Source organism: Camarhynchus parvulus, chromosome 1A (genome assembly GCF_901933205.1).
Source record: "Camarhynchus parvulus chromosome 1A, STF_HiC, whole genome shotgun sequence".
NCBI classification, from domain to species: domain Eukaryota; kingdom Metazoa; phylum Chordata; class Aves; order Passeriformes; family Thraupidae; genus Camarhynchus; species Camarhynchus parvulus.
The window spans coordinates 68,493,132-68,515,243 of NC_044586.1; the positions used below are offsets into that span (position 1 = coordinate 68,493,132).

At 40.5% G+C, this 22,112-nt stretch overlaps 1 protein-coding gene across 3 annotated transcripts in view; it reads right to left on the reverse strand.

The window, feature by feature from the left end:
• Positions 1 to 19,605, reverse strand: part of CHCHD3 (coiled-coil-helix-coiled-coil-helix domain containing 3) — a 142,557-nt gene extending 122,952 nt beyond the window's left edge. For all 3 annotated transcript variants that reach the window (XM_030960083.1, XM_030960082.1, XM_030960084.1), the window contains exons 1-2: positions 19,445 to 19,605; positions 17,274 to 17,343 (exon numbers count right to left, since the gene is read on the reverse strand). In XM_030960083.1, coding sequence (XP_030815943.1) covers positions 17,274 to 17,343; positions 19,445 to 19,525 — 151 coding nt within the window. In that variant the 5' untranslated portion in view covers positions 19,526 to 19,605. The remainder of the gene's footprint in view (positions 1 to 17,273; positions 17,344 to 19,444) is intronic.
• Between the last annotated feature and the right edge of the window lie 2,507 nt (positions 19,606 to 22,112).

A 22,112-nucleotide genomic window follows, 5' to 3' on the forward strand; every position in this document is an offset into this window, starting at 1 on the left:
AGACCCACACACTAAAGCAGCACAGAATGTGAAAAATGGAAAAGCCAAACCCTGAGGCATCAGCACAATGCTCGGAGAGGCACCAAACTGCTCCCAGACACAGAATGGTTGTGCTGGGTTTGTGTGGGCAGGGTTTGGGCCCGGGGGCTATGGGGGTGGTTTCTGGGAGTTTCCTCCACATCCAAAGCCAATTCCAGGATGGACCCACCAGGCTGGGCCAGCCAGGAATGGTGGTGATGCCTCTGGGACAACGGATTTTAGCAGGAAAAAAAAAGTTTTGTGCAGCTGGACAGAGCAGAGGGGAGTGAGAATATGAGAGGAACCTCCCTGCAGAAACCCAGGAGCTGCTCCAGAGCTGACATTCCCAGGAGATTCCATGGCAATTCTACTAATTCTATTTTCTCTCCCTTGTCCAGCTGTGGAAAGCACCGAGGGAGAAGCTTTGGTGGGAGTCTGGGATCCAGACAGGGTCAACAGTGATAAAATCCAGCAAGCTCCTGCCAGGACCTGGGCAGACCAAGCAGGGAATGTCCAGGCACAAGGAATTTTTGCCATTTTGGTGGCCTCTGGGAAACAGCACCCTGACTTTTCTTATTTGTCCACTAATTCTTCAGGCAAAGTTTGAAGGGCAATTTCTTCCTAAAATCAAATCTAAACCCATCCTCCTTCAGTTTAAGGCTGTTCCCCCTTGTCCTGTGCCCTTGTGACAAAGCAGATTTCAACATTTCTCCATTCAGTCTTCTCCAGAGCCCAACATTCCATCCATCCAATATCCTTTGGCAAACCTGAGAAAGGCTCATCCCCACCACCTTTCTAAAATGCCACAAACCCTGATTTCTACTAAAAATATATTTTATAAAGAGTGGACAAAGCCATTTGCTTAACCCTTTGTATGAGTGTGCCAAGCCATTTGCTTAACCTTTTGTATTTATTTTTATAAATTCAATATTTTATTTTTATTAATCTGAAGTCCCCCTGTGCTTCAAAATCAGACAAATAAAGAACCAGAAAGTCAAGATATTTCCCAGGATTCAAAAGGTTTTGGGTAGTTTCAGGGACAACTGATAATGACAGAGGAGCAAAAGGGACTGAAGCACTTCTCACTTCCCATCAGTTCCTGATGGTTCAGATGTCTAAATTTGTGCTCTGCTTTGGATCTCCAAAGGCCACCCAAGAGCAGGATGGGAGCAAAGCTTCACTTGATGCCAATTCTTGAGGAACCATCAGCAATTTTCTCCTCCACATCTACAACAGCTTGGCACGGAAAGATTTTTACGACTCTTGAAGTGTTTGACTCCAACTCCTCAGGCTTTGTTAATCACGAGATCCAAATCCATCCCTTTTTCCTCTCTCTCTAAAGCAGTAAAGAAACAATCAGCAGGATGTCAGGATTACACCCCGAGCAGTAAACAACAAACCTCAGGGAAAGCAGACACCTGCAGCCTCAGAAATGTTAGCCTGAGAAATCAGCAATGTGAGATGGACAAATTATTCAAATAACTTCCAGCCTGCAGAGCTGGGGATCTGCCCATTAGCCCTGCATTTGGAAAAAAAAAAAACATTAATGCAAACAGCATTTAGTAGCAGGCACCTTCACTAAATTCTCTGCAAAGGGCAGGTGCATTAAGTTATTAAAGAGAGACACTTAGGTTTAATACAATCAAAATACTTAGCTAGGTAATGTTCAGATAATGAATGAAAACAAAAAAAAACACCACACAAAAAATGCCCAAGTTCTGTTTTTCCTTCTAGTTCAGCTTGGCTATTTAAAAGAAAAATGCTGTCCAGTGAACAGGATACTGGGAGGTTGTTCCAAGATCTCCACATAATCTTTTTTTTTTTTCTTTTCCAGGTTGAACAGCCCCAACTTTCTCAGCCTCTCTTTGTCGGAGAGGTGCTCCAGTCCTTTTATTAAATTTGTGGCCTCCTCTGGACTTATCCAACATAAGTTGGGTCGTTTGTCCTTGGTCCCCAGCTAGAGAAGGAATTGTTTTGTCTCCCTGCTCTGTGCACAGAGCTCACCATCCCACAATATGAAGCTCTGGGGGTGGTTTCTGGGAGCTTCCTCCAGAAGGAAGAAGGTTGAAGGGAAAAAGAGGGTGTAAAAAATTAAAGAATATCAAATATTAATCAAAAATGAGGCATCTCCAAACATCCTCCAGCACCGCGTTCAATCAGCCACACCCCAAGCCAGGATAAACTTTGCTAAAATCTCTTTCATTTCCACCAAAATTCATGGACTTAACCCAACAATCCCTTTGAAACACAGCTCCAAGGCACCTCCCAACCATGGGAACACTCCTTTTTGTGCTGGAAGAACCAAATCCCAGTGAATTCCCGCAGTTTCTGGCTCTCCCCTCTGGCATTGAAGACCAACATCAGGGCAGTCAAACCATGGATCCATCCAAGGGCAAGTTCTCCCATCCCTTCAAGTAGGAATATTTGGGACAGGGCACCTCAGCCTTCAGCCTCATCATCTTCCTCAGCTGCTGGCACAGTGGCAGCTTTGAGGGAATTAATGAAAATATCACCAGGAAAATTCCTGATTGTGCATTAAGGCTCAGAAATACTGCATCAGGAACCTCACGAGCCTGGTGCCTTCTCAGCTCACACACATCAGGGCTCTCCCACAATTAAAACAATTTCCCACTCACATTTCAACTCCAAACGTGTAAAATGCAAATATTGTAATATGCAAATAGCCTTGATTTATTCAATCTGCCTAATAAAAGCTCTGGTTTGGTCCAGATCTAAATTCCACAGGTCGCCCAAAAATCTTCAGTAAGAACAGGAAGAAATTGTTCTCTCAGCTGTGGCTACCCCATCCCTGGAATTGTCCAAGATTGAGCTGGATGGAGCTTGGAGCACCCTGGGATAGTGAAAAAGATGATTTCAATGTCAATTAAAGCTGTAGCAAATGTATTTGGTGTGTTTAAATCAGGTGGGAAGACAACAACACCATGAAATCTACTCTGCTTTCCTTAATTTTTAGTTCTCAAGGAGCCCTGGATTTGCTGGGAGCAGCATAGGAGAGAAAATAGGAAATTATTTTTAAATTTAGTGGGTTTCAGATACTGCTGTACCTGATCTTTAACCTTATAAATAACCTAAATTAGCCTTACACTCAATGAAACAATAATGAACCATTTTTCAGTGCACCAGCAGAAAGAAAACCCTAAAACCACTAAAAAAGTAATTTCTGTGCTTTAAAACCCAGCATTTAAACTGCTGTGGTTGATTTCCTTATTATTATTATTATTATTTCCTTAAATATTATTATTTTTAAAGAGCATTCTCAAGAATAAACTCTACTTTCAGATTCATACAGGTTTAACTACCAACACATCCAGCAACTTTTCCACTGAAATTCCCAATTCCAGGCACTTCCTCCTATCAGGAATTCAGTACAAACAAAGCTCCCCTCCAAGGACAGAAATTTTTATGAACTGTTAAATATTGGTAATGTGCAGGAATATTTCAGACCAGCTCATAGGCTAATGAAATACAAAAACAATGCAATTAAGTGTGCATAATTTAAAAATATTTCATATTTTACTTTCCAAAGGCGCTCTTGCATAGATTACATTCCCTATTTTCCAATGTAAATGTGGGTATCAATCAATTTATACTAATTTCAATTAGAAACAAGACAGTGCATGGTCTAGAAGTAACAAAACAAAGTCAGTTCCTATTATATTTGGAATATTCTCCTTTCAATATCTTGTAAATATTGGGATAAAGCAAATTACACTGGATTTCTGAGGGGGCTGGAAAAAACAGGACGAGGAGGTTTTCCCCTGTGATTCTTTGAATTAGGTTCTACCTGCCTGTGCTAACAGCTCTATTTTATAAAAATAATTTGTTTCTGAGATTCACACTACCAAAAATATGTGGGTTTGACATATTTTTGATATTTTGAAATATCCTGTCTTGGAAGACTTTAATTTGATAAACAGGTGACAGACACAGGGATGTTGTGCAAGAGAAAAAAACATGAAAAATGTTCAATACAACTCAAAATATGGGAGAGCCCATCAAATCAGGTATTTCCAACCAACAAGTGCAGTGAGTTAAAAAAGCCAGTTAATATAAATTCCCCTAATTTTTAGTTTCTGCAGGAACTCCTGCTGTGTGGATAAATGATTCTGTGGAGTTTTAATGTGACTTTTTCAATTATTCTCGATGCCCCTGGAAGGGAGGGAATTATTTCAACCAAACCTTTTTCATAACCCATCCTCCCCCCACTCTGTAATCAAATATAGAGATAATAACTTATTATTTTAAGTCATTTTGCCCTCCTGTTAATTTAAAATAATTAATAAAAAGAATGAAATAGAAGTATCAAACACCTTTAAAATACTATTTCTGCCTTCAACTGAATACAGCAGTGGAGAAAATTCCCATTTCAGCTGTTTTAGTAATCCCTGCTCCACACACAGTGGAAGGCTTTTCTTGTGGAACACAATGGATAAAAGCATCAGGATTCCATAATTCAACATTAAAAAAATAATAATCATATTGTAAGCAACGATAAGAAGGATTTGATGATTCTGCTTTCAAGAGGATTAAGCATGTGGTGTCCTTTCAGGACAATTTAAGTTGTCCAGTTCCTGATCTTTATGGTTCAGAAGTTTATTGTAAAGCTATTTTATCTGACAGTGCAGGGAAATTTACTGGTGTTCTTTTCATCTTCTTGGAAAAAAAAAATCTGTTTTAAATTCTTTCACATGTATTTCAACAAACTCCTTCTACCACTGCAGAAGCAGGGAAATAATTACGGATTTTTACACGAAGCAGATAAGTAAAAAAGGGTTTTTTAACTGAAACATCTCTTAGAAGTCACTACTAATGCCAACCACTCCTGCTCAGTCCAACACTCCCAAATAGCCCTGCACTGCCAGGGCTACAAAAATAGCAAATTTTGATGTTCAGCTCATCTGCCACCATCATCTCTAAGGAGGAATCTCCAGCTGGGATTGTGCACCATCAATGGCACTGAAAAGTCATCCTTGGCCCATTTCAGCTCTGCCCTGGAGCCACTTTGGGCAGGAAAAAGGAGATCACAGAGCTGCTCAGCACTCACTCACAGAGGCATTTTTATACCTTTCCAGGCTCCAGGCACGGAATTTTACTGTTAAATATTCACATTCCAACTCTTTGTGGGACAGGCGGCTCTGCTTTTATAATCAGCTCAGCCCAAACCTGCACCCAGCACTCATTTTGAATCATGTTAATTAAAGCCATTCATTAAGTTGTTCCTTGATGTCATAGATCAAATGTGTGTGACATAAATTCTTTTTTTAAGGTGGGGACATTGGCCCAGAGAAGGTCCTGGATCCCTGCAATGTCCAAGGCCAGGCTGGACAGGGCTTGGAGCACCCTGGGATAATGAAAGATGTCCCTGCCCATGGTACAAAATTATTATTAAAGTCCTTCCAAGCCAAACCAGTCCATAATTCTATTATCTTAAGGCTCTTTTCCAACCTAAATGAGTGAAGAAATCCAGCAAGAAAGAGGATGGAAAGAATAATGCAGAATTTGAAAAGCATTGGTAAGGTGGAAGGGAAAGAGCTGGGACTCAGTTTGTATTGAGACTCAATTTGGTGAAGCAAATCTACAATTAAACCAGGAAAAGACAAGAAAGATGGAAAAAACAAGTGGACAAGAATGGTGGAAAAAGTGCTTTAAGAGAGGTTTTGTAACCATTCTGCAGCAGATCCACATCCAGTATGAATTTTCCCCATCTGTCCTGAGCACATCTCTGTGAGGAAGCTTTTATGAACGCCACAAAACTCTGGCAACAGTGCCACTGACACCAACCCACAAGATTTCAAAAAACACGTCAATAAATTAATTGTAATAAATTGTAACTGTTAATAATTGTAATTGTTAATAAATTGTAATTGTTAATAATTGTAATTGTTAATAATTGTAATTGTTAATAACAATTGTAATTCTTAATGAATTACCCTTGTAAAATCTACCTCTGTGGCTAAAACTGGTTAATAACTTTAAAAGCTGTTCTGGGAGAGAAAAACATAAGAGCCCATAATCTAAAAACCCAAGCAGTGGAAGTGTCCTTACAGGTAAAGGTTAATGAAAGAAAAAAGAAGATAACACTCATCAATAGCTCTGCTGATCCCATTAAACAGATTTCTCAGTGGTTGGAGTTGCATGGCAAGATAAATCAGGATATCAAACTTTCACATTGTACATTTAAAGCCTTCTCACAGTAAATTTTAAAGGGATTTAAAAAATTTTCCCAGTAGAAGGCGAATATTGAGAAAAGTAAAAAAGGTGACTATCTCCATATCAAGTCCTAATTTCATTTATCGATGACAGGGCCACCAAAAGGCTGCAGAAATTCTGAAAGCAATCACTCCATCTCAAACTGGGGACAAAGAAAGCAGCAGTGAGAAAATAAGTGGATCTTTAGGAGCTGTTGTGGTGTGCTCCAATCTCATCTCCTGTTCATTCAGTCCGCTGATAACAAGAGGCTGCTACAAAGGATCCAGCAGAGCAGAGCAAACCATAATTGTACAATTTGTTTATTCAGCTCTGATGGAAACTCCAGCACGTTCAGGCTTGGAATTGCTGACTGGAAAAGGGATGAGGGAAAGAATTTAAACATTTGTACAACGTCCTGGACATGAGAATCACTTTTAAAAAGGAGAATTTTCAAGAATTTCTTGCCTTGAAGACAAGATTTCCATAGTCCAACAGCCCATAGAGCAGCTGGTTTATTTTGGAGAATAATCTGGAAGTGAATTCAGTGACCAAGCAGGAAAAAAATATTTATTTCATGTAATATTAACAGCAGGAGCCAAGAAGTCAGCTTAGAAATAACCAATATTCACATTTCTAATACCTGCACCCTCAAGTAACTCCTAGAAAGGATTTATTTCTCTCAAGGAAACTGGAGGTGATTTACACACTTTGTTATGTTTTTTCTCCAACTCCAGCCAAACCAGCTTTTTTTATTGAATTATCAGCACACAGCTACAGCATTGTCAACTTTGAAATGTGTGTTTTCAGCCCAATATTCAGGCCTGCATTGCTGCTTTTTATAATAACTGAAAACAGGCTCTAAACAATATGTAATGATGATGTTTATGGTTATTTTCATTATTCAGAAATTGTATAAAAATACAAGATAATGCTGAAATGCTTGAAATTCTCACAACATCATTAATCCAACACCTGCATTTTTAATGATTTGCAATGAGATCTGCTAATCAAAATCACTTGTGCCAATGACTGGTCTCAGTTGATGAAATACTTACTACAAATGGTGGTTTTTTAGTGCTACAAATTAAAAGCAGGAAGAAAACCAAGGTATTACAGGGGAAAAAAAGAGGCTGAAGAGGTGAAGTATGAAAATCTTAAGGAGAAAGAATAATTTAATTATCACAAAGATGCTCCCAGATAATTCAGGAATTACGAAGGTTCACTTTGAGTAGAACACTCTATTTTATTCTGCCAACAGAGTAGAATAAAAGCAAAAATAAATGTGTTCAACACTGAAACACAAAACCACCGAGTTTTGACCAACATGATCTGGTATCAGTGGTGCACCTCAAAAATTCCAGCTTCCTCAGGTTTCTGATTAACACAAAATCACTCTTCTGAATAACCACCACCTTTTAATTCTTCCAACACATTTCTCCTGATATTCTTTTTTTTTTCCCTCCTTAAATTTCCTAAATTGGTGCCATCTCCCCTTGTGGAGAAATGTCAGTCAGTAGGATCAGGGATAATGGAGATTTTGATCAAGGATAAACTGCTTCCCTCTCAGGGATGGAGGAAAAGGAGAGGGGAAAAAAAGGGAAAAGGGGAAGGGGAAAAGGGAAAGGGGAAAAGGAAAATGGGGGGGAAAGGGAAAAGGAAAAGGAAAAGGAAAAGGGGAAAAGGAAAAGGAGAGGAAAAGGAAAAGGGAGGAAAAGGAAAGAAGGAAGGAAAGGAAAAGGAAGGAAAGGAAGGAAAAGAAAAGGAGAAAGGAAAAAGGGGAAAAGGAAAAGGGGAAAAGGAAAAGGAAAAGGAAAAGGGGAAAAGGAAAAGGGGAAAAGGAAAAGGAAAGAGGAAAAGGAAAAGGAAAAAGGAAAAAGGAGAAAGGAAAAGAAAAAGGAAGGAAAGGAAGGAAAGGAAAAGGAGAAAGGAAAAGGGGAAAAGTAAAAGGGGAAAAGGAGAAAAGGAAAGGAAAAGGAGAAAGGAAAAGGGGAAAAGGAAAAGGAGGAAAAGGCAAAGGAGAAAAAGGCAAAGGAGAAAAAGGAAGGAACAGGAAAGGAAGGAATAGGAAAGGAAGGAACAGGAAAGGAGGAAACCAAAAGTGAAGCATCAAGCATCTTTGACAAACCATTCAACTCCTTCAGTGAAAAGTTCCAGAGATAAAAGGAGAAGCAGAACCTTTCTGGGAACGAACCATCTCCCACCCTAAAAAAGCAGCTGAGATTAAATGCTTGTTTCTATGTGATTAACATGAGGTGAAATCAAACGTGGTTAATGAAGCTAAAAATGAGAATCTGATAAATTGGCTCTGTGAAGCACTGCCAGAGGCACACAATAAACCTTGCAAAAAAAAAACAAAAAAAGAAAAGGGAAGAAATGTCCTTTCCTTATTCCTTAAATTTCTGTTTCAACCAACAGGTAGGAATATCTGAAGCCAAATTTTCAGCCTGGTGTTGGTCAAAACCTTAATATGACATCATTGAAAGTCAAGGAGTTCAGAACACAAGCGAAGCAGGATGGGGGGAAAAAATTGTGGCAATAAAAGTTTTTCCCATTCCCCCGAGGCTGAGGAAAAGGATCTTTAAGTGGTACCTCCTGTTTAACTAAAAAACAACTGCACAAAGCTTTCCAGCAGCAGCAGCACCAACAAAACACTTAACCTGCCTCAGCTGACAAGCGATGAAGAGCTTTAGGAACACTTTGCTGCAGCCTGAAGATGAAAGAATAAAACAAAGCTTTTCTTTTCATCTTAATGCGATTAAATCGTCCATTTAAAGTGGTTTCTTTCTACCACACTGAGGAGTCTCTGGCTGGAAATAAATTGGGATGGGAAGAAAAGTAGCAATTTGCTATTAAACCTAAAGGTTTTAGTATGTGGAGGTCTCCTCGTGCTGCTGAAGTGGCGTTATATCTAACAAATGCTATTTTTCAATAATCCAAAAGAAATAAATGCACTTAAACTCCTCTGCTCCTGCAGTCAGTGCAGAGATAAATTTGGATAAGAATATCTGGTGTACTATAAAACCAGAGAGGATTCCACAGAGCAGAATGACAATTTCCTTGCTTGGTGCTATCAAGACTCGTGTTGGCAAAATCAAACAGCTCTAATTTACTCATTGGGTTTATCTCCTTAAAATGGTCAATGGTTTTTATTTTGTTCTTCAAGATTAAAAAAAAATCATTCAAACAGCTCCAAATGACTTCTATTCCAACAATCCCTTAAATTACAAAGCTCTTTATCTGAGCCAACTATCTGGGCTTTCTGACCTATAATCCCTGGAAGGTCTCTGAAGGACAAAGGAGGAAAAGGACAGAACAGAGACAATTCTGCAAGAACACACACAGGACATTTCTAACAAAGACCACGACAAATGGGTCCCCAAACAGGCATTTTCTGATTTTTAATGCATAAAATAACCAAAACTAAGGAAAAATTAGGAAAAAAACCCCACGTTGTTACATAGGTTTTTAAAACTAAGGAAAAAATGAAAGAAAAAAAAAAACCCAAAACATGCTGTTAGATAGGTTTTTAATTAATTTTAACATACATAAAACCCCCAAATTCAAAAACCCTACCACACAAGTCTGGCTCATAAACAGGAGATAAACTCTGGCTGCATTTTCAGCAAGCTCAGCCTAAAGCTGGGCTCAAAGTCCTAAAGCTTTGCCAGGATTTCACTACAAAACAATTTACTCAGAACTAGTAAAAGGCAGTGGCACCACTTCCATCCATAAATGCATCAAGATTCTGTCCTTAAAACTCATTATTTCCTGATGTTTTGCAAAGAGCTCCATGAACTCAACTCTTCCTCCTGAACTGAGCTTAGTAGAAATTAATACAAAAATCACACTAGAAATGAATACAAAAATCACACTAGAAATGAATACAAAAATCACACTAGAAATTAATACAAAAATCACCCAGCAGCCACCCACAGCTGTTTTCCAAAATGATTTTCCTGCTAAGCACTGGAAGACGAGGCTTTAACAAGCATAAATCTCGCGCTCCCACATGAAAAAGCAGAAGGTTTTAACTTTTAACTCACAAGCCATTGCTAAGCAAATACTTTGGATGTGCTTGTTAAACAGCAGCTACGACAAAAATCCCTTTATTTGTGTGCTACACAAGATTTGGAGAGGCAATGTCTGCACTCAGCAAACCCTAATAGAGCACAGGCAGCCTAAAGCAGAATAGCATGAAATTTAATTTCCCCAAATCCACCAGAGACCCAAAAAGCACATGGAAGGCAGTACATAAAAATTACCTGTTTCTAAGAATAGATGGAAACAACAAAGCGACATTTATAAATGAAGGCTCTCTAAAAAATAAATTCTGCCTCTCTGCAAGAAGCCACACACCGAAAATCATTTGTAAAAGGCAAAAACTATAGAAGAAAGTGGCTGTCACTGCAGTGAGTGTGCCTGAGACTTATTTACTTCCACATATGAGGACAGGACCTGGCACATTCAGGGCTCTTCCTTTGAATTTCATCTGGAATAGCCCAAGTTTTCCATCAGTTGTAAAATAAGAAACCATTAAATCAATTAAATGTCCCCCTGATATGTGACAATAGCAATGGGAAAAATTGCCTTGCACCCTGGCCCTCATGTAAGGGAAAAAACCAAAACCACAGCTCAAGGCCACAGATTGAAACACTGAATTCCTCCATTTGCAGAACCCTTGGAAACTCAGAATTTGTTTCTTTAGTTCCCTTTCCAACACTGAATAACAAGCAATAAAGCAACAGTGGGAGCAGAAGGGGGGCTGGGAATCACTCAGTGCAATTCCAGCCCACACAGGGGCCACTTTTCCCATACAGAGTCGAGCAGGACGATTTAATTGCAAGGAAAGAAACAGAAAGAGGAAGGGACAGGCAGAGAAATCCCTGCTACATTTGGCCTGCCCAAACTGCCCAGTGACACAAACACAGAATTGCAGAATGGGTTGGGACGGACTTTGGAGTTTTCAGCTGGTCCAGGCAGGATAACTTCCACTTCAGGGTGTTCCAGTCTGGCCTTAGGCACATCCAGGGAAGCCAGAGCCAGGCACAGCTTCCCTGCCAGGAGCTCCTCACCCTCACTGGAAAAACTTCCTTCAACCCAAATCTGTATCATGTCAAACTCCAGGCTCATGTTAACACAAGTGGCATTTCTTGGAGCGTGTTTAAATCTATTTCGTTCTATATTTCAGCTGTTCTGGTGGGGAGTTGCTGGTGGGTTAAATCACTGCACACCACGTTAGGATTGTGGTGGTGTCCACAGGGGTCCCAGGATGAGGGAAGAGACGAGGATCTGACTCCATGTTTCAGAAGGCTGATTTATTATTTTATGATATATATGATATTAAAACTATGCTAAAAGAATAGAAGAAAGGATTTCATCAGAAGGCTAGCTAAGAATAGAAAAGGAATTAAAGCAAAGGCTTGTGACTGACCAGAGAGTCTGGACAGCTGGGCTGTGATTGGCCATTAATTAAAAACAACCAACATGGCCCAATCACAGATGCACCTGTTGCATTCCACAGCAGCAGATAACCATTGTTCACATTTTGTTCCTAAGGCCTCTCAGTTTCTCAGGAGAAAAAATCCTAAGGAAAGGATTTTTCAGAAAATATCATGGCTACAGTTAGGATAATGAGCAGATGAGGTTCATTGTAACATCAATTAGAGGTTAAAAATATCACATTTGCAGGAGATGTTCCAACACCTTTTGCCTTTTATTCCTGCTTGCCTTTAGTGTAAAATCCCTCATTGCAGGGGATGTCGCAGCACTCAGAAAGTTATATATTAATATTATCTATCTATCTATCTATCTATCTATCTATCTATCTATCTATCTAATATAATTATATAAATAATAAATATAAACTTAAATATAATAAATATAAAATAGAAATAAATATAATAAATATAAAATAGAAATAAATATAATAAATATAAATATAATATAATATATAACTATATATTTAAGCTGTTCTGGTGGGGAGTTTCCTGGTGCATTAAATCACTGCACACCACGTTAGGACAATGAGCAGATGAGGTTCATTGTAACATCAATTAGAGGTTAAAAAATCACATTTGCAGGAGATGTTCCAACATCTTTTGCCTTTTATTCCTGCTTGCCTTTAGTGTAAAATCCCTCATTGCAGGGGATGTCGCAGCACTCAGAAAGTTATATATTAATATTATATATACATAATATAATTATATAAATATAACAAATATAAAATTAAATATAATAATTATCAAATATAAATAAATAAACAATATAATATATAATTTTTATATATATATATATATATATATATATATTCTGCAACTCCACTGCAGAATTCCATCTTCCCTATGCTCCTGCAATCTAGTAACAGGAATGTCAAGCTCCACTAAAAATCTGTTGTTCCACTGCCAGCACTACAACTCTGGTACCTTTGTAACCTGGTGAGTTACAAAACATTTCACCTTTGGATAATAAAACACTTCCTTGAACCCAAAAGATATCAAGGCACCTCACAAAAAAGGAATATTATTATTATTAGTAGTATTAATATTATTATATAATAATATTAATGATATAATATTATCATATTATAATATACTTCTTTTTATTTATATGTAATGAAAAGAGATATAAAATATTATAATATTGTTATTAAAATATATTATACCATTATATTTTATATTGTAATATAATATTATCTAAAATATTATAGATATACGATATACAAATACATATATATTATCATGTATTATAGATATATATTTATGTGGAATGTAATAATAATACAGAATATATAGGGATATTGTTATATATTAATATATAATGTTATGTCAATTGTAATATTAATAATATATAATTATATATAAATATAGATATAGATAATATTATAAATTTATATCCATTATTTTTTTATGGATATTATTAATACTAATAATAATATTAAATTATATCAAGAAAATAATGGCCTTTCAGGCTATCAGTGATCCACAACCTGAGTGTTGCCTGAGGCTTCTACTCCATTTATTTCAGGTTTCCAGTACAAGTTTAAAACACATTTTTAGGAAGAATTCCCAGAGCTGTAAATAGAGGAGGGCAAATAAATACAAAAGCAAAACCCAAGCTCTCCTGGCTCCTGCTACAGGAAAAAAAAAAGGTGGAAAATCCACATCAGGAACTTCCTGAGCTTTCCAGGTGTCTCACAGCAAAAGGAATCAACCCAGGCACTGCCAAACTTCTGGGGTTTTTTTTCCTGTTCTAAAAATAAGAGGAATTCTAGAAAGTAACATCACAAATGTCAGTTTATTTCATCTTTCAGTTCATGCAGAGAAAAAGTGCTGCTGGAACAAAAAGGTGGATGGAAGTAATTAATACATGAAAGGGCAAAGAACTGCCAGGGTTTATTTGCAGAGGATTCTTGCTTAACTGGCAGAAATTCAGCCCAACTCTTTAAACTTCCAGGTGCTCCCAAAAAACTGAAAACACAAAATAATTCTCACAAGCAATACTGCAGAGCCTCCCTCTAATTTCTCCTGAGACATTCCAGTTTTAAATTCAGTTTTTCATGCAGTATCCAGCTGCCCATAATTACTAATATCATCAGGACATGCTGAAACTCTTCAAAAATATTAAATTTTAAAAATTCATTATCCTGATTTTTCTGAGTACTGGAATGTGCAGGAATAGGATGTCCTTAAGGATCTTCCCATTTTCCCCAAATGTGTCCCTGAAAGCTTTCTCCTATGTGACCTCACACCCAAAAGGTGAAATTTGTTCTCCTAAAGTTCACTTAAATCCTGGGTTTGTCTCCAATTAGAACCCAACATTTGAAATCCTCACATCCCCATATCTTTACATATTTCTGACACAAGGTATCCACTGAAACACCACCCAAAACCACACAGCAACATAACAAAAGACACCAAACCACAAAAATTAATCCATGAAAACAAGCAAGGTATGACCCAGCTCCTGAGGAGGCACCAGCAGGGCTCGTTTTACTTCACCCCTACACAATATTTTGTCATGTAAATCAGCCTTGGCTCATTTATTTAATGAGGACATCATAACAAACACAGTGAGAAAAAGGAGAAAAACCCTCTGTGCCCTTAACAGAATCTCTTTCTGCAAATGGGGAAAAAAATTACTGTCTGAACTACTGAAACTCTTGATAATTTAAGCATTTATTCTTTTTTTTTCCCCTAATAAACTATTAGTTTTTCCAATATGCACTAAGCTAAAATGAATTAAAGGATTCCCTCTGTCTGAAGCTTTAGGTATAATACACATCCAGGAAAGAAAAAAACTAAACCCTGCTGCCTGACCAAATTACTTTGCATCAATATTGCTTTAGGAATTACAGACAGACTTGAAAGATTTTACACTTGTTAAATATTTTAGTGCATTTAATATGACTCAGAAGGCAGCCAGTGAGCCAAGCAAGCTGAGATGCTTTCAGACATTGTCTTTAGATGTCAGCTTTCAGTGGAAGTGGATGTAATTTCATTTCTGACCCCAAACTGAAGTCAATAAATTCATCATTATTGGCAAGCAACAAGACACACATTCTTCCATGGAACTTAATCCACTATTCCTCCACCAAAAGCTACCAGAGGTTGCCTGGAAGAAAGGGCTGGGTTTAAGAGCTTTGTTTCTCCCTCTAGACATCTTTTCTGACTTTTGTAAAGTGATATTTGTCTGGGATACAGAAGCACTTCCCCAAAAATCACAAGTTCTTCAAGGAAAAATACATTTAACATTTTCTAAGCTTGAGAAGGTCCAGCAATTCATGGAATCTTGGAATGCTTTGGGTTGGAAGGGACCTGAAAGAGCCTTTTAATTCCACCCCTGCCACGGCAGGGACACCTCCCACTGTCCCAGGCTGCTCCAGCCCCAGTGTCCAGCCTGGCCTTGGCCATCCCAGGGATCAGGGGCAGCCCCAGCTGCTCTGGGAATCCCTTCCCAAAATCCCACCCCAGTCTCCCTCTCCAGGGAATTCCCTCCATTCCCAGCTCTCCCAGCCTGGGATTGGATCCATCCCCACCCCGACTCTGCTCTAGGAAGGAATTTTGGGATCCGGGGCTTCACCGGGAATCTCAGGGCTCCAGGAAGGGTGTCCCTTCCCTTTTCCATCCCCAACTTCCATAAAAATCTCTCGGGATGGATTCTGAGTGTCCCAAATCCCAGAATGGTTTGGGTGGGAAGGGCCCTTCAACCCCATCCCATCCCAACCCCACCATCCCAGGCTGCTCCAGCCCCAGTGCCCAGCCTGTCCTTGGGCATTGCAGGGATGCAGGGCAGCCCCAGCTGCTCTGGCAATCCCAGCCCAGCCAGGAATTCCTCATTGCCAAGATGCCATCCATGCCTGCCCTCTGGCAGTGGGAGCCATTGCCTGGGTGCTGTCCCTGCAGGCCTTGGCCCCAGTCCCTCTCCATCTTTCTTTAGCCCCCAATGAGGTCACCCCAAACTTTTCTTCTCCAGGCTGAAGAATCCCAATTGTCCCAGCCTTTCCTCATAGCAGAGCTGCTCCATCCCCCTGATGAACTCTGGATTCACTCCAAGTCTTTCAACTCAAAGAAAAACCCCAAACAAACAAAAAAGAACCTAACTAAACAACCAAAAAATTTTTAAAAGAGCTATTTCCCATATACAAAGAGAAATAAAAATGAAAGCTCAAGATATGGAACAGTGAGAATTAGCAGAGAATTCCTGGGGTGTTACAGCTCTCCCAATCCCCAAAATCCCAGGAGCTTGCTCACAAGACCATTCCCATAATTCACATTTAAGGATGAGCAGCAAACAGCAGAGGAAAGCAGGTAAGACATGCAAGTGTTGTTCCCTAAAAATCCTTTATCTGGAATAATTTCCTGACCACAATAAAATACAGGGACACAATGAAAAAACTGCTATTTAAAATAAAAATTAAGAAAGAAGATTCCCTGTCCATGGTTCCCTGTCCATTGCAAGGAAAAATAAGGAGTTAAAAAAAACCATTTATCTATGTGAGCTGTACACATCACTTATTCCCACCAATCCAGGGTAGGAAAAGAGCACATTCTCCTTTTAAGTTTTGCTTAAGTGTCCTTCAGAATCTTCCCTACTGGTTTTTTGAAGTTTGGATTGAAGCAACTTGAGATGGGAGTTTATGTTTGGATGTAGGTGTTTATTATTTTTTATTAGTGAAATAGGTTTATAACTATGAGTTTGCTGGATTTTTATTACTAAGCTACAAAATGGTTAATTATTTTCTGTTATAAGGTCCTTTAAGACTAAACTATCTAAGCAAGAAAGGACACAGATCATTTTCTTTTTTAACTTAATAACTGATTTTTTTAAAGTTTGTAATGGACTTTTTTGTGTAACTACAAAACATGACTTAAACTTATGAAGAAGGTAAAGAAGAATAATTTGGTTTTACTTAAACTTATGAAGAAGGTAAAGAAGAATTTGTTTTTCCTTTAAAACTTCTATCTTGTTTCATATTTATTTTCCTATTTTAAAACTTTAAACTTGAAGTTTTTTACTTTGTGGTATCACACACTTTTAACTAACTGTACACTTGTAATTTTAGTACTATTAATTAATTTTGGAAGTTTTAGGTCAAATGCAGTGTTTTCTTGTGAGTCTGTGCCTTTAAGCACAGCAAGCTGAAAATTCTCAGCGTGTAGGATTCCAACACTTCCCAAACTAAAAGTCAGTTTTGATTAAAGGACCAAGAATTTTTCCTTCAGAAGGGAAGAGAAAATTCTCTTTTCCTTCAAGACATATTTGGATATTTGCATGTTCTGGGATGTTTTGGAGTTTTTTAAGTCTTTAACAATGGATAACAGCGTGAAAAACCAACTCTAATTTGTGTTTTACACATGAATATCAGCCAGAAAAAAACCAAGAGGAATTAACTCCTCCAAAACTCTACAAGCTAAAGACGAGCCAAAAAATTAATGTCCAAAAAAAACCATCTTTGTGAAAGGGCAATGAGTTCATTGTGATGCTGTGAAGGGCAAATGTGATTTGTTTTTTGCCATGAAAAGCTGCAAAGGAGGAGCAGAGCTCACCTGCTCCTCGGTGCTGTCGGCCACTGGCTGAGGAGGGCTCCTTCATCCGATCGATGACGCTGTCAGACAGCTGCAAAACACAACCAGGGAAACCTCAGCTCCTTCCCATCCCCATCTCCCCTCCAAACGGGGTCAAACTTCATAAAAACAGAGCCTGGAGCTTCTCTGCAACACATGGCAGCTGCTCAAATTCAACCCCCAACATAAAAGAGTGTCCTTCATTGTTCAGAGCTCTCACCTCACACAAAAAAAGCAGAATAAAATGATTTTGGCTCTCACAGAGGATACAGAGAAAAGGAAATAAAACACTTTAGGGTGTGTTGCTGGTGATTAATCAGTATTTTTGCTTTTCTCAGTGATTTAATTTGCCTTTCTGAGGTGCAGAGCACTCAACCCAGGAAGAATTCCATCCTGGGAAAGCCCTCCAAGGACTTGTGCAACACAGGTGCTCACACTGGAACACAAAGTCCGTCCTGATGTTGACACAAGCACAGAAAAATATTCAAATTGTGCAGAATCCAACAGGGTAAGAGCAGCCTCCAATTCTTTATCTAGGGAAGCCCAAGGATAAAATTAACCAAAGGGAAAGAATTATTAGCATAAGGACTTGTGGATTCCAACTTCTGACATCAAAGCACAGAATTATTTCGGTTGGAAGAGACCTTAAAGAGTTTGAATTCCATCCCCTGCCATGACAGGGACAGATTTCACTGTCCCAGGGTGCTCCAAGCCCTGTCCTTGGTCATTTCCAGGGATCCAGGGGCAGCCCCAGCTGCTCTGAGCAGGCTGTGCCACATTTCAGAGCACATGAACTCCACTCTGTGTGGAATATATAAATTATATTACATTTATATTATTGTCACCTATTTACTCAAGAGCATGAAATGACCAGAAATGGGAAATATCAGATTGCTGAAACAGAATGAACTCTCAGGCCTCCTCCTGCACCTCTCCTCCCTAAAAATCAGCAATAAATAATAAATTATTATCCCTTCTGGTAGGAGGCACACAGTGCCTGACATGGAAACAATTCCTAAGCTGCAGGAATTCCTGAAGTTCCTTGTGTCACAAGTTCTGGGGTGCCCCAATCCTTCCTTGGATGTGAAAAACACCAATCACTTGTTTTTAGAGTTTTAGAAGTTTAATAGTAATAAAATGGGTATAAAAATAGCAATGTAATTAGAGTAATAATGATTTGGGCAATTTGGACTAGGACAATATGAGACAATAGAAACAAAGAGTTATGGACAGTCTGGGTACCTTTACTGGGCAAAATAAGCCCGAAAAAGGAGCCACATTAACAGAGGATTAACCCTTAAAAACAACAGCCTGTTGCATATTCATGCACCTCATCCATGATGCATAAATTCCATTCAAACACAGGATTCTGTCTGGTCAGTGTCAGCTTCTTCCTCTGAATCCTGACAGCGCCTTCAAAGCGGGAAGAAGTTCATTTCTCCTGATAATGGAGCAATAAATTCTCTTTCTCTGAAAGATTCAGGTGTCCTGTGGCTGCTATCTCACTGTGAGTCCTTTCTTTAAAAAAAGTATCTTACACAGCATAGTTCCTATTTTAACATTTTGTTATAACCTAAAACTATATTTAACACACTACCCAAGAGAATTAATACAGCATTACTTTCTAATACAACACATATAATATTAATTTGAATATTTGCAAAAAGCCAATCATAAAATAGACATTTTTCACATTGGACATCCCAGGGGTGTTACAGACAGCAGGGGTGGCATTGCTGCCACTTGCCCCTGGATCCGTGGAATGTCCAAATCCAGGCTGGACAGGGTTTGGAGCAGCCTGGGACAGTGGCAGGTGTCCCTGCCATGGCAGGGCTGGCACTTGAATGTCCTTGCAAGGCCAGCCAGGCAGTGAGCGGTGACACACACAGTGAAGGCGGAACCTCGGCGCGCAGGGCAAAGGGAAGAGCTCCGTGTGGAGGTCAGGCAAAGACAAACGCAGCTCCTGCAGCCACACAGAGCCCCCAAAACGGCCCACACGCTCCTTATCCCCCCCGAGAGGGGAAATCCCTGAGCGGAGCGGGACGCGAGCGGGGGCCGCCATTGGGACACGGGGGAGGGACAGCGGGAAGGGGAGCAGCGGCCAGGCCAGGCCCGCAGCGCTGCGGCGAGCCCCGGGCCGGCCCCGCGCTCACCCGCACGCCCTTGACCACGGTGATATTCTCATTCTCGTCCGCCTCGAAGGTGACGCGCCGGGTGCTGCCGCCGCCGCCCATCTCGGCCCGCGGACACACGGGCGGCCCCAAGGAGACTCGGCGAGCACGCTGCCAGCGCGCCCCGCAGCAACGCCGCTCCCCATTGGCCAGCCGAGCCGCCCCGCCCGTAGAACGCCGCTCCCTATTGGCTGAGCCGGCGCGTCGCCATGGACACGGCGCGGCCCGCCCCTGCCGGGGACAGATAGGTACCCGGAAAGGTGCGGGAAGTTTTTCGGGGCGAACTTCACGAGGGACACGAGGACTACAAGTCCCGTGATGCCCCGCGGAGGGAGGAAGCGGGATGGGCGTGCCCATCCGCGCGGTGCGCGCTGGGTAGTGTAGTCATGGCCGCTTCTGAATCTGTGCGGTATCGGAGCGCCTGCCGGCACCTCCGGGGTGCTGAAAATCCTCTGAGGAGAGGCTGAGGGAGCTGGGAAGGAGCTGGAGAACCAGGAGGGGCTGAGGGAGCTGGGAAGGGGCTGGAGAACCAGGAGGGGCTGAGGGAGCTGGGAAGGGGCTGGAGAACCAGGAGGGGCTGAGGGAGCTGGGAAGGGGCTGACCTGGAGCAAAGGAGGCTCAGGGGCCCTTGTGGCTCTGCACAAGTCCCTGCCAGGAGGGGACAGCTGGGGAACAGGGACAGGAGCAGAGGGAACGGCCTCAGGCTGGGCCAGGGCAGGTTTAGGTTGGATATTAGGAAAGATTCCATCCCTGAAAGGGTTGTCCAGCCCTGGCACAGCTGCCCAGGGCAGTGGGGAGTCCCCATCCCTGAGGGATTTCAGAGCCCTGTGGATGTGGCACTGGGGACATGGTCAGGGTGGCCCTGGCAGTGCTGGGAATGGTTGGACTCGATGCTCTGGGAAGGCTTTTCCAGCCTAAACCATTCCACGTATGAAAAATGTCTATTTTATGATTGGCTTTTCACAACTATTCAAATGAATATTATATGCGTTGTGTTAGAAAGTTATGCTGTGTTAATTCTCTTAAGTAGTGTGGTAAATACAGTTTTAGGTTATAACAAAATATGAAAATAGAAACTATGCTATGTAGTATACTCTTTTTAAAGAGAGGACTCGCAGTGAGATAGCAGCCACAGGACACCTGAATCTTTCAGAGAAAGAGAATTTATTACGCCATTATCAGAAGAAACAAACTTCTTCCTGCCTTGCTCAGGCCTGAAGATGCTGTCAGGATTCAGAGGAAGAAGCTGACACTGACCAGACAGAATCCTGTGTGTGAATGGAATTTATGCATCATGGATGAGGTGTATGAATATGCAACAGGTTATTGTTTTTAAGGGTTAATCCTCTGTTAATGTGGGTCCTTTTTCAGGTTTATTTTGCCCAGAAAAGGTACCCAGATTGTCTGTAACCCTTTGTTTCTGTTGTCTCATATTGTCCTAATCCAAATTGTCCAAATTATTATTACTCTAATTATATTGCTGTTTTTATAACAATTTTATTACTATTAAACTTTTAAAATTCTAGAAACAAGTAATTGGTGTTTTTCACACAGTTCCCTGCTGTGCTGAGGGGTGAGAGCCCCTGGGCCTGGGCTGGTGCCTCATTCCCTTTTCCACATGAAATTCCCATTAGCACAGCCCCTTTGGGCATGGAATTTCCATTCCAGCAGATTAATAATGTTATTAATGAATTCTCTTTTCAGCCTGCAAGATAAACTGCATCTGGATCTGACCATTCTGGGAGCCTCTTTTAGCTCCTAAAGTCCCAAATCTTCTGCTGGATCAAATGCTATCAAACACCAACAACCATGATATTTGGGAAACTTTCTCTTTGTTTCTTTTCCCTTTCCAAGTCTTTCATGTCTTGGCTCAAGGAGGGAGAGCCTATTTACACCAAAGTGATCCCAAATCCTTCCCCTCCCCTTTGTCCCAAGGTGAGTTTTGCACAATCCCAGCAGCTTTTTGCAGCCTGTGTGAGCTGCCACCTCTCATTTCTCTGTCCCCACAGCAGCACCAGCATCAGCAGAGCTGCTCCTGCCTCCTTGCTCCATTTCCAGCCCGTTTTTATTTGGATATAAAGTGTCTGTCAGCCACCATTGCAGCACTGGCTGCCTTCCTTGGGGCTTAAGATCTTGCTGATGGCCACTTTGCTACCGAATAAAAATTGCTGGGGAATATTTCAAGGACACAAAGCTGTTCTCCTGAGGGGTGTGATGTGATGTTTATGGGCTGTTTTTATAGATGTTAAACCACTTTCTACGAGGGGGCACTGTTAAGAATTCACCATCCCTGGAACTGTGGGATTTTTTCACAGAATAAATGTGGATTTCTCTGTCTTCATTCTGAGCACCGTTAAGAATTCACCATCCCTGAAACTGGTTGGTTTTTTTTTCACAGAATAAATGTGGATCTCTCTGTCTTCATTCTGAGCACCAACAAACTGATAGCGATGAGTTTTCTTTATTTTTCTCCTCTGGGAATGTTTTTAAAGGCTCAAATTGTGTTTATTCAGTGAGTGATGGCACTTGTGGAAATGCTCAGCTCCAAATCAGAAGCAGCTCTTCCCAATATATTTGGCAGGGTCCAGACACAGCCCTTGCCTCGCTGAACAGGAAGATTTATATTTAGGAATTAAGGTTTTAACAACAG